Source organism: Xenopus tropicalis, chromosome 7, assembly GCF_000004195.4.
Source record: "Xenopus tropicalis strain Nigerian chromosome 7, UCB_Xtro_10.0, whole genome shotgun sequence".
Lineage (NCBI taxonomy): Eukaryota > Metazoa > Chordata > Amphibia > Anura > Pipidae > Xenopus > Xenopus tropicalis.
Window position 1 is genome coordinate 31,321,297 of NC_030683.2, and position 13,993 is coordinate 31,335,289.

The window sequence follows — 13,993 nt, forward strand, 5'->3', positions numbered from 1 at the left end:
TAAATAGAGTGCACCTGTGTGTAATCTAATGTCAGTACAAATACAGCTGCTCTGTGACGGCCTCAGAGGTTGTCTAAGAGAATATTGGGAGCAACAACACCATGAAGTCCAAAGAACATACCAGACAGGTCAGGGATAAAGTTATTGAGAAATTTAAAGCAGGCTTAGGCTACAAAAAGATTTCCAAAGCCTTGAACATCCCACGGAGCACTGTTCAAGCGATCATTCAGAAATGGAAGGAGTATGGCACAACTGTAAACCTACCAAGACAAGGCCGTCCACCTAAACTCACAGGCCGAACAAGGAGAGCGCTGATCAGAAATGCAGCCAAGAGGCCCATGGTGACTCTGGGGGAGCTGCAGAGATCTACAGCTCAGGTGGGGGAATCTGTCCATAGGACAACTATTAGTCGTGCACTGCACAAAGTTGGCTTTTATGGAAGAGTGGCAAGAAGAAAGCCATTGTTAACAGAAAACCATTAGAAGTCCCGTTTGCAGTTTGCCACAAGCCATGTGGGGGACACAGCAAACATGTGGAAGAAAGTGCTCTGGTCAGATGAGACCAAAATGGAACTTTTTGGCCAAAATGCAAAACGCTATGTGTGGCGGAAAACTAACACTGCACATCACTCTGAACACACCATCCCCACTGTCACATATGGTGGTGGCAGCATCATGCTCTGGGGGTGCTTCTCTTCAGCAGGGACAGGGAAGCTGGTCAGAGTTGATGGGAATATGGATGGAGCCAAATACAGGGCAATCTTGGAAGAAAACCTCTTGGAGTCTGCAAAAGACTTGAGACTGGGGCGGAGGTTCACCTTCCAGCAGGACAACGACCCTAAACATAAAGCCAGGGCAACAATGGAATGGTTTAAAACATATCCATGTGTTAGAATGGCCCAGTCACAGTCCAGATCTAAATCCAATGGAGAATCTGTGGCAAGATCTGAAAACTGCTGTTCACAAACGCTGTCCATCTAATCTGACTGAGCTGGAGCTGTTTTGCAAAGAAGAATGGGCAAGGATTTCAGTCTCTAGATGTGCAAAGCTGGTAGAGACATACCCTAAAAGACTGGCAGCTGGAATTGCAGCAAAAGGTGGTTCTACAAAGTATTGACTCAGGGGGCTGAATAATTACGCACACCCCACTTTGCAGTGATTTATTTGTAAAAAATGTTTGGAATCATGTATGATTTTCGTTCCACTTCTCACGTGTACACCACTTTGTATTGGTCTTTCACGTGGAATTCCAATAAAATTGATTCATGTTTGTGGCTGTAATGTGACAAAATGTGGAAAAGTTCAAGGGGGCCGAATACTTTTGCAAGCCACTGTAGGCAGCAGCGTTGTAACATGTACAACTGGGATCCTTTACCCTTCTTTTTAAACTGACCAATTATCTATCTGAAACATTCTTGCATGGCGACACCCCTCATAAGAACAAACATAAATATACAAATAAATAAGGCTATGCCAATAAGTTTCACTGAATATTTATGACATGTTAAACCAACCTACAAAAAAGTCAATTTTCCCTCTTTTCTAGATCAGTTCTCCATATGCAGCAATCATAACCTTCTAATTATACATATTTGTCGATGCAGAAAGTCTTGAAGATTATGCCATATTTTAAATAAAATGCATAAGAATAATGATTTTGAAGAATAATGTTTGCTAAGCTTTCTGTGACAAAGATTCCAGATATAGATCCTAATGAAGCATCCACTTTGAGACCTTAAAGGTTCATGCTGGGCTGAGGATGCTGGGAATTGGAGTTCAGTACAGACAGAGGACTGGATGCCTGGCAGCCTTGATAAATGCAGTGAAACAACATTTTGCTAATCTGTAGACTATTAAAAGGTAGCACAACCCAAAAACAACAATGTATAAATGTACAGGTATGGGACCTCTTATGCAGAATGCTCAGAATGTGGGCTTGTCAGGGTAATAAGTTTTCCATACCTCGTATTCTCAATACCTTAAGTCTACTAAAAAATATTTAAACATTAAACTCAATAGGATTTTTTTGCCACCAATAATAATTAATTATATCTTAAGTAATCTTAATTAATCTTAAATTAGAATTATTTGATTAGAGACTATGGGAGAAGGCCTCCCTGTAATTTGGAGCTTTCTGGATAAAGGGTTTGCGAATAACGGATCCCATACCTGTACTAGTAATTCACGAGCTGCCTTTTCCATTTCCTTTTCCAATGTGTGTCGCATTTCAGCAGGACGTCAGTGAAGCAATCACAAATAGCCTGCGCTTATCTAAGTTATATTGAGACTGCTCCATTACTACTGTAACTATACTATACTTGCTGACATTTACCTGGTTGTTACGGGTGCTGAGACTCTGCCTTTAATGCTTCCTTGTTTCTAGGGTTGCTGGCTACAGAAAGCACCAAGCTACATATATAATAGTAATAAAGCCATAATATAAAGGGTACAGTGCACACACCAAATATGATACATGGGCACAGTGTTATAGTTCTGCTAGACCAAAGATTGTAACAGCAGGCTCAGGTTTTTGTGAAAAAAAATCCCCAAATTTATTGGTAGATTGATGTTTCGGTCTGTGCTTCGACCTTTCCCATCTTAAAAAAAGATCTGAGCACACACCGAAACGTCAATCTACTATCTAATAATTAATAATAATTAAGCATACAGGCGGGTGAAAGAACTGTCATTATAAATTCTGTGCAATAATCTAACGATATTTGTCACCACCGAGCTGTGGACAGAACTCCTCCTACCTAGGGTTGCCACCTTACCTCTTTAATACCCGCTATATATTGAATCTGCAATCTGCATGGCTAATTAGCAATTAATTTAGATGCATGCTGCAGTCCTAACTGATTTTTGTGCAGCCATGCAGCAATGCTGAGAACAATGTTGTTTACCTCTATGTTAATTAAATATATAAATTAATACTGAAGGCATTGCTGTTTTTTTTTTGTTTTTTTTACTTTCCTACAGTTGCCCTTACGTAGAGCCTTACAGCCTTTATGTCTGAGTGTTTCGCTATCAAATAAAGCAATCAGTCCCCTCCTCTGCTAAAAAAGAGATTGTGTTCTTTCCCTTTCCGTCTGACTACATGTTCACCGTGTAATGTGCCGTTCACAGATGGAGTTACAAGAACAGCACAAAACAAAAGCCATTTTGAGTTGCCGGTAAATATTTAATTAGACCGTGAGACAGTGGAGTCACCAAGAATCACAGGGCGAGGCAAATACAAGAGGTGCACTCGTAAGTATTGTGTTAAATAGTCACACTCAGTAAAGGAGAAATAGCAAATTAAAGTGTTCGGCATCATAGGCACAGGTAATGGGGAGGTGAATAAATAGTAGCTGTGACTTAAATGAAGGCCCCTGGCCAAGTGCATTGATACAGGGTACGGAATATCAGGCTCTCTTACAATATCCTTATACATGTTCATAGGGAGTGAATTATCCTTGATAATACATAAGATACAGTTAGGGTTACAATCTCACCCCCTTTAAAAGAGGGGCGAATTTTGTCACCTGTTTTGCAAAAAAATCCTCCAATGGCGAAACGTGGAAATTTGCCGCAAATCCATGCCTGCCGAAAATTTTCGCCAACCACTACTGCACACAAATGCTTTGCTTGTCTTAAAGGGGACATATTATGTATAAAACAAGAATGTATACTTCTCTAGATATAGAAGTGTAGGGACCCCAAAGAATTGGGCCCCTCCAGGATTAGTTCCCCTTTAGACAGGCACCATGAGGGTGGCCTTATGAGATTTGGACACCTAAAGGTGGTCCTAGGTGTTTATGTGTGAAAAGGGAGTTTCCCTGTTATGCAGCAGCAACCACTAGGTGGCAGTGTGCTGCAATATAAAAAGGGCTGACACCCATTTTGTGAAGGTCTTCGTCCTGGGACTGCTTCTTGTAAAGAAGCGTATAACAGGCTTGTGTTCTAGTACAGGAGGTACTGTAACAGGTCACTCTAGGAGTGACAGGCAGGCTAGAGAGAATGGGCAGTGATAGCCCCAACAGGAGAGAGAGGGGTTAAGACCCCCCAGCACTCATGGCTGGAGTTAAGGGCCTGTAGTGTGTAGTAAGAGGAGCCAAGTCAGCACCTGGGAGTGTTCCCAGTGAAGGGGCCCTACGCGTGGACCGGGGTGAGTTCCTAGGTGGAAGCATCCGGCGGGAGTACCGGGGGTAGCCCAAAGAGAGAGTGTGTGACTTGAGCCGTCTGTGTGACATCCTCTGAAGTGTTCTGCCTGCATCAATAAACAAGTTCATCTGGTTCACCATTTTAACCAGTGTCTTGGTGGTTCATATACTGAGGATCCTCAACTGCCTGGTAAGCAGCTACCCCAAGGGAGGGGCAAGGTACCGGGAGTTGCTGGGAGTCCGGGTCCAAGGAGGACCTCATAGAGTTTTCCCAGGGAGGAGATATATAGTTCTACCTATACCTACCCTGGGTGGAGGCACGCCATTTATATCATACCTGTCCCCCATAAATAAGCGGGGGCTCAGGGCTCCTGTAGCGCCACACGCAGGTAATTGCGTGTTAAAAGTACAACCATAGCCAAAATAGGGTTACAGAAGGAATATGCTTAGAAAAGTTTTGTTTTGGGCTGATTTCTCCAAAACCTGCCCATCTGTTCCACTTCCTGCTGCCTCTTTCCCAGACTGCACAGGGGGACCAGCATCACTTAGCACACTGCACTGTAGGCTGACCTGATAGGGAACTGAAGCCTGTCTTTGCTTGTCTGAATAGAGGACTGTGATTGGCTATCCACTTCCCAGTGTGCATTTGGCAGGGATCATTAGAACACACCTACCCCTCATTTGAAACAACGACAGGGGTCACAGAGGATCTATGGGGCGCTCCTATAAAGCCAGTTTTAGGGTGGTGACACACAGAGTTACTTAGTAGTAGCTACTTGTCACGGCTACTAAACTAATATAAACTAAATACCCTGCCATAGAAAATACTGAGAATTGCCTCTGCTAAAACACACATAGAAACAATTATCAGTAAATCGGAAAAGCGCTTGCCGAAAATACCACCCTACGCCTCCTACCTGTGCCTGCACCCGAATGAATTGAATACGCTCAGGTGCAGGCACATGTAGTCGATATACGCATAAAAACACAAGAGAATGCGTATTTCGGCTACATGTGCCTGCACCCAAGCATATCTCATTCATTCGGGTGCAGGCACATGTAGGAGGAGTAGGGCAGTATTTTCAGCAAGCGCTTTTCCACTTGCCGAAAATATACGCCCTACGCCTCGTCTGGCATTAGCCTTAAAAAAGAGTGGCAGGGTCACCATGTAAAATAAGCATGTAAGATTTAGTATTTTAGCATTTGTTTTAGAATTAGTCCATACAGTCTCTCCTCAAGGCAATCTGGGAAGTACTGAGCATATGAAACACTTGTCTAGGCTGGAGGAGGACCATGGTGGTAGAATCTGAAATGCATGTGGATTATTGCATGGAGGCTAGAATATAGGTAGCACGACATATACTTATATAACAAATATAAATATAAACAAATGGGGTCCTTATTTTTAACAGTGTATTTAGTTTTTGAGGTCCTGTTTACAGTGATCAGCCCTATGGTTTCCCACATCTGGCCTAGCAGGGAGCAAGCAGAAATAATACAATTTATATAGACGCATGGGCAGAATTTGCTCCAGTCCAGATGAATCAAACATTCATCATTCTGTCTGCAAAAGGTTGAATGTGTTCACTGTGGGCAACAGGACGAGGGCAATGGGCAAGCAAAAGGCTAATGCCACATGAGGCGTAGGGCGGAATTGTCAGCAAATGCTTTTCTGCTTGCCGAAAATATCCGCCCTACGCCTCGTCTGGCATTAGCCTAAAGCTACACAGTGTTTGGGAGAGAGGTGCAGCTGTGTGTAGAGCGAGAAATAAGAAGATCATTGGCAAGTCAATGATTCCATTCCAGGTGTATCAACTTATCCTAATGACTTCCCTTTCCTGTACCCAGAAGTGTTTCTTGCTGCGTAATCTGCATTGGAAATACTGATTAATTTAATTGTATATAAATACGACTGTAGTCATTCTTGCAGGCAATGAGCCAGATAATCCTCATGCAAGTAATTACACGTGCTTGTGAAATCTCCTCTTACTGTCTATTTTTAACAATCCTATGCTATCGTAATAATTATTCTATAACATAGTAAAGGTTAACATAAATCATAAACCACCCATTTAATGGCACAGATTTGCACTCCATGCTTAGATCATCAAATTGCCTGCCATCTTCCCCTCTGATGTCAGTGGGAACTGCATAAAAATCATTCATAAAATACATAAAGTGTAAACTGCAAACATGGCTGGCGGCCACATCAGGTGCATGATGAAGGGACCATATAGCACTCTTATAGCCAGGTGCCTACATGTTAACAAAGTCCTCGCAGGCAATTCAAATAAGATAAATAATTGATATCTGGGGTCACTGGGGTCAGAAGTATTTTGCCTTCACACTTTTTAACTTGACATTAATTAGGTGAATTGATTTATATCAGTGATCCCCAGCCAGTGGCTCAGGGGCAACATGTTGCTCCCCAACCCCTTGGATGTTGCTCTCAGTGCCCCCAAACCAGGTAGTTATTTTTGAATTCCTGACTTGGGGGCAAGTTTTGGTTGAATAAAAACAAGATTTACTGCCCTATAAATCCTCCTGTAAGCTGATAGTGTGCATAGAGGCTGCCTAATAGCCAATCACAGCCCTTATTTGGCTCCTCCATGAACTTTATGATGCTTGTGTTGCTCTCCAAGTCTTTTTACATTTGACTGTGGCTAAGGACTAAAGATCCCCATACACGTTGAGATTTGCTCGCTTGGCGACATCTCCAAGCGAGCAGATCTTCACCCGATAGGTGCCTACAGGTGGGCAATATCGGGGAACGCGTAGGCTAATTCGATCGTTTGGCCCTGGGGCCAAACGATGAAATTATATTGGCGGCAATGGGGCAGTCGGTTCAGGGACTGCATCAACGAGCCGATGCGGTCCCTGATCCAACTGAATTTTCTAACCTGGACGATCGATATCTTGCCAATTTCAGGCCAGATATCGGTCGGCCAGGCCCCTCATTTCTGCCCCTACATGGGCCAGGGACCGATATCGGCAGCTACAATCGGCCCGTGTATGGGGACCTTAAGAGTAAGGATTAAAGGCACAGTACACAATGAGTTTCAGGAATAGGGCTTGTGCTGAACATGCTTTTTGCCCAATTTTTAATAGGCAAAATCTATGGTTTTTGTTATTACTTTTCACAAACAAGGCAAACTGGGAAATTAAAGCTACTCCAGGTTTGTTTCTTGCATTGTAGATAGTTCGATAACCAAAGCTCAGATAAACCCCTGCATAATGGACTTCTGTTTACCTGTGCACTGGAAACCTAGTTTTCTACCTTGCAAGAACCAAACATGGTGAAGCCTTATTTTCCCTGTAACAAAAAACATAGTTTTTTATAATTAAAACAAAAGGCAAACATTATGTTTAGCACAAGCCCTGTTCATTGCACTCATATTGTTTAACTTGAGATACTAACTGCTGTATAAAAATCCCCTCCCTTCACCCTTTGTTCTGACGGTTTGGTTGGTAGATAAACCAAAGTCCATGATGCAGTTGGATTATCTGTGCACTGGGAATCTAATTGTCTATCTTGCAAGGAGTAAACATGGGGTAGCTTCAGTTTCCTTTGTCCAGTTTAACCACAGATTTTTACAAGATTAAAACAATAGGCAAATAAAGCCCTTTTTATTGCACTCATGTTGAGGGGGATATACTTCTCCTTTAAATATATCACATATATTTAAGTAAATTGATGTATTATATTATAGCTCTTCTACTGACCTGCTCCTCAACTCCTCTCTCATTCCCTCCTCACACGCTCGCATTCAAGACTTTGCAAGGGCTGCCCCCCTTCTCTGGAATTCGCTCCCACAAACTGTCAGACTTTCTCCCAATCTCTCTGCCTTCAAGAGATCTCTGAAAACGCATTTATTCATAGAAGCTTACCCTAATCTAGTTTAACATAACCTCAGTGTGCTGCTAAAAGCAATACCCTGTGCCACACCTCTCGCAACTCTGGTCATGCCCATTCCCACACCTTGTGTCTCAACCCTTTCTCCTTGTAGATTGTAAGCTCTTTTGGGCAGGGCTCTCTTCACCTCTTGTATTGGTTATTGATTGCTTTATATGTTACTCTGTATGTCCAATGTATGTAACCCACTTATTGTACAGCGCTGCGGGATATGTTGGCGCTTTATAAATAAATGTTAATAATAATAATAATAATGTGATAATTAGACAGCAAGTAGCTAATGCTTATAATGTATCTTCTGGAGTTTAGTAGCCATGACAAGTAGATGCTACTAAGTAGCCCTGTGTGTCTTCACCCTTATAAATCTACATGTAATCAGTTGGCAACAACACAGACCCATTATTTATATGAAAAGGAGCAGCTTCCCAGACAGCGGCTGCTCACCTTCCATGGGCACTTACACTTTGCTAATGGGCTTTTGCCACCTGCACCAATTGCAAGTTTAAAATAAAAGCAGACTGCAAGTTTCAAGGGTTAGCGCACATTGTGCCTGAAATGTAAGATTCTTATGCTTTAGGTTGCACAGCTAGCAGCTCTTATTCACGGAAGATCAGAATACAGGCAGTCTAACATTACTCCACATAAGTCTTAGCATAGGTGTCTAGCCAACACCTTGTCCCATCTCAAGTTACACAACCCCACTTCTACTATATTGCTTGGAGATGGATACACTCACAGCCGTAGGGCACACATGGGGACCCAGTGGATAAATGCCTAATTACCCTCTGTACAAGCAGTATGGGCTGCATTCCTTGCTGCCTGCAATATAGACAGGTGGTACTCAACTTAATGCCAAGTTCACCCCAGGGAAATCCAGCCTGTAGACCAGGGTTTTCATAAAACTCCTACTTATATGTATGTCATAGATGGTCCAGATCTGAGCCCAAATACCTCAGCATGTCACTAAAATGTAGGGGATTAATAACTTTCTACATGCAAGGAGTTTGTGGCTACAACACTGAACATTGAGCAACTGGGACAATCTATTATTAGCACCAAATTCAGATTGTGAGCTCTGTTAGGCAGGGACTACCAGAACAAATATTTACAGGTCAGCATATAATAAGTAATTTATTGAATTACCATAATTCAATTTGATGGGTATCCATCTTCTGTAGCACTACAACTCCCTGCATCTCCCTGGGGAAGGGCTTTTAATATAAATCATTATCGTATTCTGGAGCACTGTACTAGTTCAAGAAAAGCTAGAGTGTCCCACACTGAATTGCCCAACTTGGAACCCTTAAGCTGCTGTGGTACAACAGTTCCTTAATTATAATAGTAATACAGGTAAGCAATTATTTATTTAGAAACCCCTTATCCAGAAAGCTACTGGAAGGCCTCAAACAGGGTCCATTTTAAGCAAATAATGCTATTTCTTTTTTTTAAATGATTCCCTGTTTCTTTGTATTAAAAATAACATTGAAGTGTGGAAGGTGCAGATATTCTCTCTTCATATATTGCTTTAATAAAACCGTAGCCTGTACTTGATGGTAACTAAGCTGCATGGGTGCATATTGGTGGCAAAACACTCTTAATGGGGTTATTTTATGTTAACAAGATTAATTAATACCAGGGCCCAAGCATTCTGGATAATACACCAATACTTGTAGTAAAAATAACAATAATAATAACTCCCTAAAAACCTTCTAAGTCTGTTTTCCTGAGGGTAAATGGCAACAGCTACAAGCAACAGGTTGGATACCTATAAAACCCCTATGCTGTTGAGCTGATTAGTAAGGAGTTCAGATAACACATGGTTGCCTAAATCACATGGCAATTTACATTCTAGCCGGTGGGATGGCATTTCGGGGAGATTAGTCGCCCGCAACAATGGAGATTTGTTGTGCGGCGACTAATCTCCCCATCTGTCACAGCCCTAAGGGTTGGCATGAATCTTGCCTATGAACGAATTGATAATTGGCCAAGCATCACAGCATTTGTAGTAGTCAAAATGTAAGGGTACCAATCTCCAAATTTGCTTCCAGCATCAAGCCTTACCTTCCTCCGAAAAGTCTATAATCCCCAGGAAGTGCAAAAGTTTCAGGGAGCTGAAGATTAAAAAGACAATGCCGACAGTCTGCAGTCCCTCCGACTGCCACTCCTCCTCCAGGATGGTCCTAGGCAGCACCATAGCACTGAGGGTGGAGAGACAACCCGGCTACCCTAGGCTTCCACATCCACTGGGGCTATACAGCTCAATGCCAGTGGCAACTTCTGGGCAGTCACTCAGTGCCACATAATGTCTCCTCCATTAGCCCCCTAGAAGGTGCCAGACAGTATGGGGGTCTCTGCTGCCAGGTGACTGCTTGTTTCTTCTCACCACTTCTTCTAAGCTCTGTTGCTCCCAATATATCTGCTTATAGGCAGTCGCTGTGAACTCTTTAATATTCAACAGGTCACCTGTTGCTATTAACTTAGAGTAGCACTTTTCTGTAGAAAGAGGGGGTGATTGTGTAACCATGGGGGTCTGATATCTTTGCTCAACCGATCTCTGCTGTCTTGTAGGACCCCAGAAGAAGTTTGTTTGCTCTTCCCAGTATATCCACGAAAACCCAGTACTGTCCTCAGATTCTTCTCCCCCCAGTATCTTGTCTATAACACAATACTCTTCACAATATCTTCTTAATAACACGCACTACTCCCAGTATCTTCTGTATAACACAATGTTCTTCACATTATATTTCCTATAGCATAGGATACTTCCTAGCATCTTCTGTATAATACAGTACTTTTCACAGTATCTTCTGTACAACACAATGTCCTTCCCAGAACCTTCTCTATAATACAGAGCTCCTTGCAATATCTTTTCTATAACACAGTGCCTTTTTTCGTCGCAGAATATATTCTATTGTCACACAGTATATTCTATGTACCACTGCACTCTTTCCTAGTATCTGCTCTATAATACAGCAGTCTTTCCAAAATAAGTATCTTCTCCATAATACAGTACTCTTCCCTATAGGAGTATCTTTTCCATAACACAGAGCATACTCTTCCCAATCTTAGTATCTTCTTTATAACAAAGAACCCTTCCCAGCATGTAAATGTCCTGTAGAGCAGGGTACACTTAATGGCATGTTGTGTAGAAGCTATTCCTCCTCTAACCATCAATATCTCCTCTATATCTTCCCTGGTATCGTTACCTTCTCTATGACACAGTACTCACCCCCAGCTTGTTGCTTCCCTGCTAGAACAACTGAACTGATGAATATCCTATATCAAAGGGAAACTTTTTTCGTATCCTCTCCTCCTAAGTCCAGGTTTAGATTTCGTTCTCTTACGCCCAGAAGAAGAAGAAAAAAATCTCTTGTCCTTGAGTATGTCCAGGATAATGGCACTGGGAGTCCCAGCTCTCCCTACACACCGCCACTAATGGGCTACTTTCAGCTAACAAGAGCTTTCCTGGCGTTTTCCCTTCCGGTCACATACTTAATCTACTTTTGCTTCTCATGTTGCCTACCAGAACTAAAGGAGAATAGAAACAGGTAATTCATTACAGAGCGCAATGTGTGGCTTTTTCCCAAGAGTTGCAAGTGAGTGTGTGTGAGCCATGCAGCCGGCTCCCCTCCCTTCTTGCTCCTCGCCCAGCAAGGGCTCTCTGCTGTCACCGATATGCAAAACTGCTCCCCTCAAACTCCTTCCTCACAGCTTCCCTCAGCGGTGTTTAAATTAACTCGTTTCACGGGCATCGGAGGAAAGCAACACGTTTATTTATAAAGTTCCAGCAGCTAGCTCTTGCAGGCTGGATGTTAGATAACCTTGTCTTGGAAGAGGACATCAAACCTCTAGTGAAATCAAACTCTTGTTCTCAGCCCCTGAAGTTTTTATGGTATCATTATGCGTAGCAGCAGTCCAAGGGTTAAATGATTATACAGACAAGTTCTCCAGGGAGACACTGCTCTGCATATGGAGCTCTCTGTCCCTTAGTGTGTTTGTACGGTGCCGGGAGCCTAAGGGACAGAGCGACTTCTTTCAAGTACAGCTTCACACGGCAGCCCCCTATTGCTTAGTAGGATTCCATGGTAGTGATCGCTCACTGACCTAAGGCTCTCTCTAATTAACATCAGGAAACAGTTGTTCAACACTGAGCAAAGTTATTGGTCAGAAACGGATCACTGAGGTCCCAATACAAAAAAGTTGTGCTGTAGGGAATCTGCTACCCTCCAGCAGGGAATATGTAACTCTCCACGTCCAGAAAGGCTTCTCCAAACCTAAAGATGCCAGCACAGTGACACTGTTGAAAAATGGATCAGAAACTCAAAAAATAACAATAATTAAAAAAAATAAATAAATAAATGCCAAATGTGCTCAGAATAGTATTTCCAGCAAATGTAATATCTATGCAGGGGTCATGCAGTCATATAAACTTACTCTTGCTTATACTGGTGCCTTTTGGCGTTTTTAGGGTTATTTCTGCCATGATTTCAAAGTGTTTATTGACACACGTTTGGAGGAATCTCTTTACAAACCTGCCCCTATTGCTCTCCTATTGATTCTGTGCATGGAATCCCAAAGCAAGACAAGGCTATACATTTCATTTCCTAAATGTAAAGTCAATCTTTTTCTGCCAAACTGCACTACTACTTTACAAAATTCTTTAATTATAGGAACAAGTAGGTTTGCCACCTGGCCGGCATGTTACTGGCTTAGTAGGACCTGGTAAAAAAGGTTTCATTTCTGGGGTCAGTATCTCTTTAAGAAAATAATTCTCATTTTTACAAATGATTTCATTTTTCTCTGTAATAATAAAACAGTACAGGTATGGAATTCGTTATCTGGAAACTCATTATCCACAAAGCTTTGAATCCAGAAACCCATTATCCAGAAAGCTTACTCCATGTTATGCAAATAATTCACATATTTAAAAAATGATTTCTTTTTTCTCTGTACAGGTATAGGACCCGTTATCCAGAATGCTTGGGACCAAGGGTATTCTGGATAAGGGATCTTTCCGTAATTTGGATCTCCATACCTTAAGTCTACTAAAAAATTAATAAAACATCAATTAAACCCAATAGGATTGTTTTGCATCCAATAAGGATTATTTATATCTTAGTTGGGATCAATTACAAGGTACTGTTTTATTATTACAGAGAAAAAGGAAATATTTAAAATTCTAAATTATTAATTAAAATGGAGTCTATGGGAGACAGGCTTTCTGCAATTCGGAGCTTTCTGGATAATGGGTTTCCGGATAAGGGATCCCATACCTGTAATAATAAAACAGTACCTTGTACTATATATATAAAGATAAAATTACTATATAATAAAGATATTATTAATCCTTATTGGAGGCAAAACAATCCTGTTGGTTTTTTTTAATGTTTAAATGATTTTTGGTAGATTTAAAGTATGCTGGGCCAAAATCCAAAATGCCCCTTATCTGGAAAACTCCAGGTCCAGAGCATTCCGTATAACAGGTCCCATACCTGTACCTTGTATTGGATGGTAACTAAGCTGCATTAAAGGACAATGAAAGGTTAATATAAATTAAAAGTAAGTCTAAAGGCATTCAGACTTACTGCATATCTAAATTCCCAGATCCCTGCTTGCTTCTCTGAGATATGGTGCTGGCAGCCTACAGCAGTGTGAAGACTACAGTGACATCACTGAAATCTCTCTCCCCTTCCTGTAGGTGCCAGCGGCAGCCTTCCTATTCTCTGAGCATGTGTGTAACTTGATCCTGTCTCCTGTTCTGAGCTACACATGCCCACCAGCCAATCAGAAGCGGATCTGGCAGAGGGGAGGGGGGGAGGGAATGAAACACATGTGCAGTATGAAGCAAGGAGGGAAAGGAAGGGAGAATACCTTTTTAGAGATGGCTGCCTGTTCTAGAAAATGTGAAGTAAGTGTGACTGAGTAAATATTTGATTAGG

General features: G+C 41.9%; 1 protein-coding gene across 3 annotated transcripts in view; it reads right to left on the reverse strand.

Annotated features, from left to right (window-relative positions):
• The window catches only part of kcnip2 (Kv channel interacting protein 2), a 238,699-nt gene that overhangs the window by 37,646 nt on the left and 187,060 nt on the right, over positions 1-13,993 (reverse strand). The window contains exon 1 of one of the 3 annotated variants that reach the window (XM_002936767.5): positions 10,116-11,838. The exons of the other annotated variants lie outside the window; for them this stretch is intronic. Within the exon in view, the coding sequence (XP_002936813.1) occupies positions 10,116-10,248 (133 nt within the window). The 5' untranslated portion in view covers positions 10,249-11,838. Of the gene's footprint in view, positions 1-10,115; positions 11,839-13,993 lie in introns of those variants that run through there. 3 annotated transcript variants of the gene reach the window in all.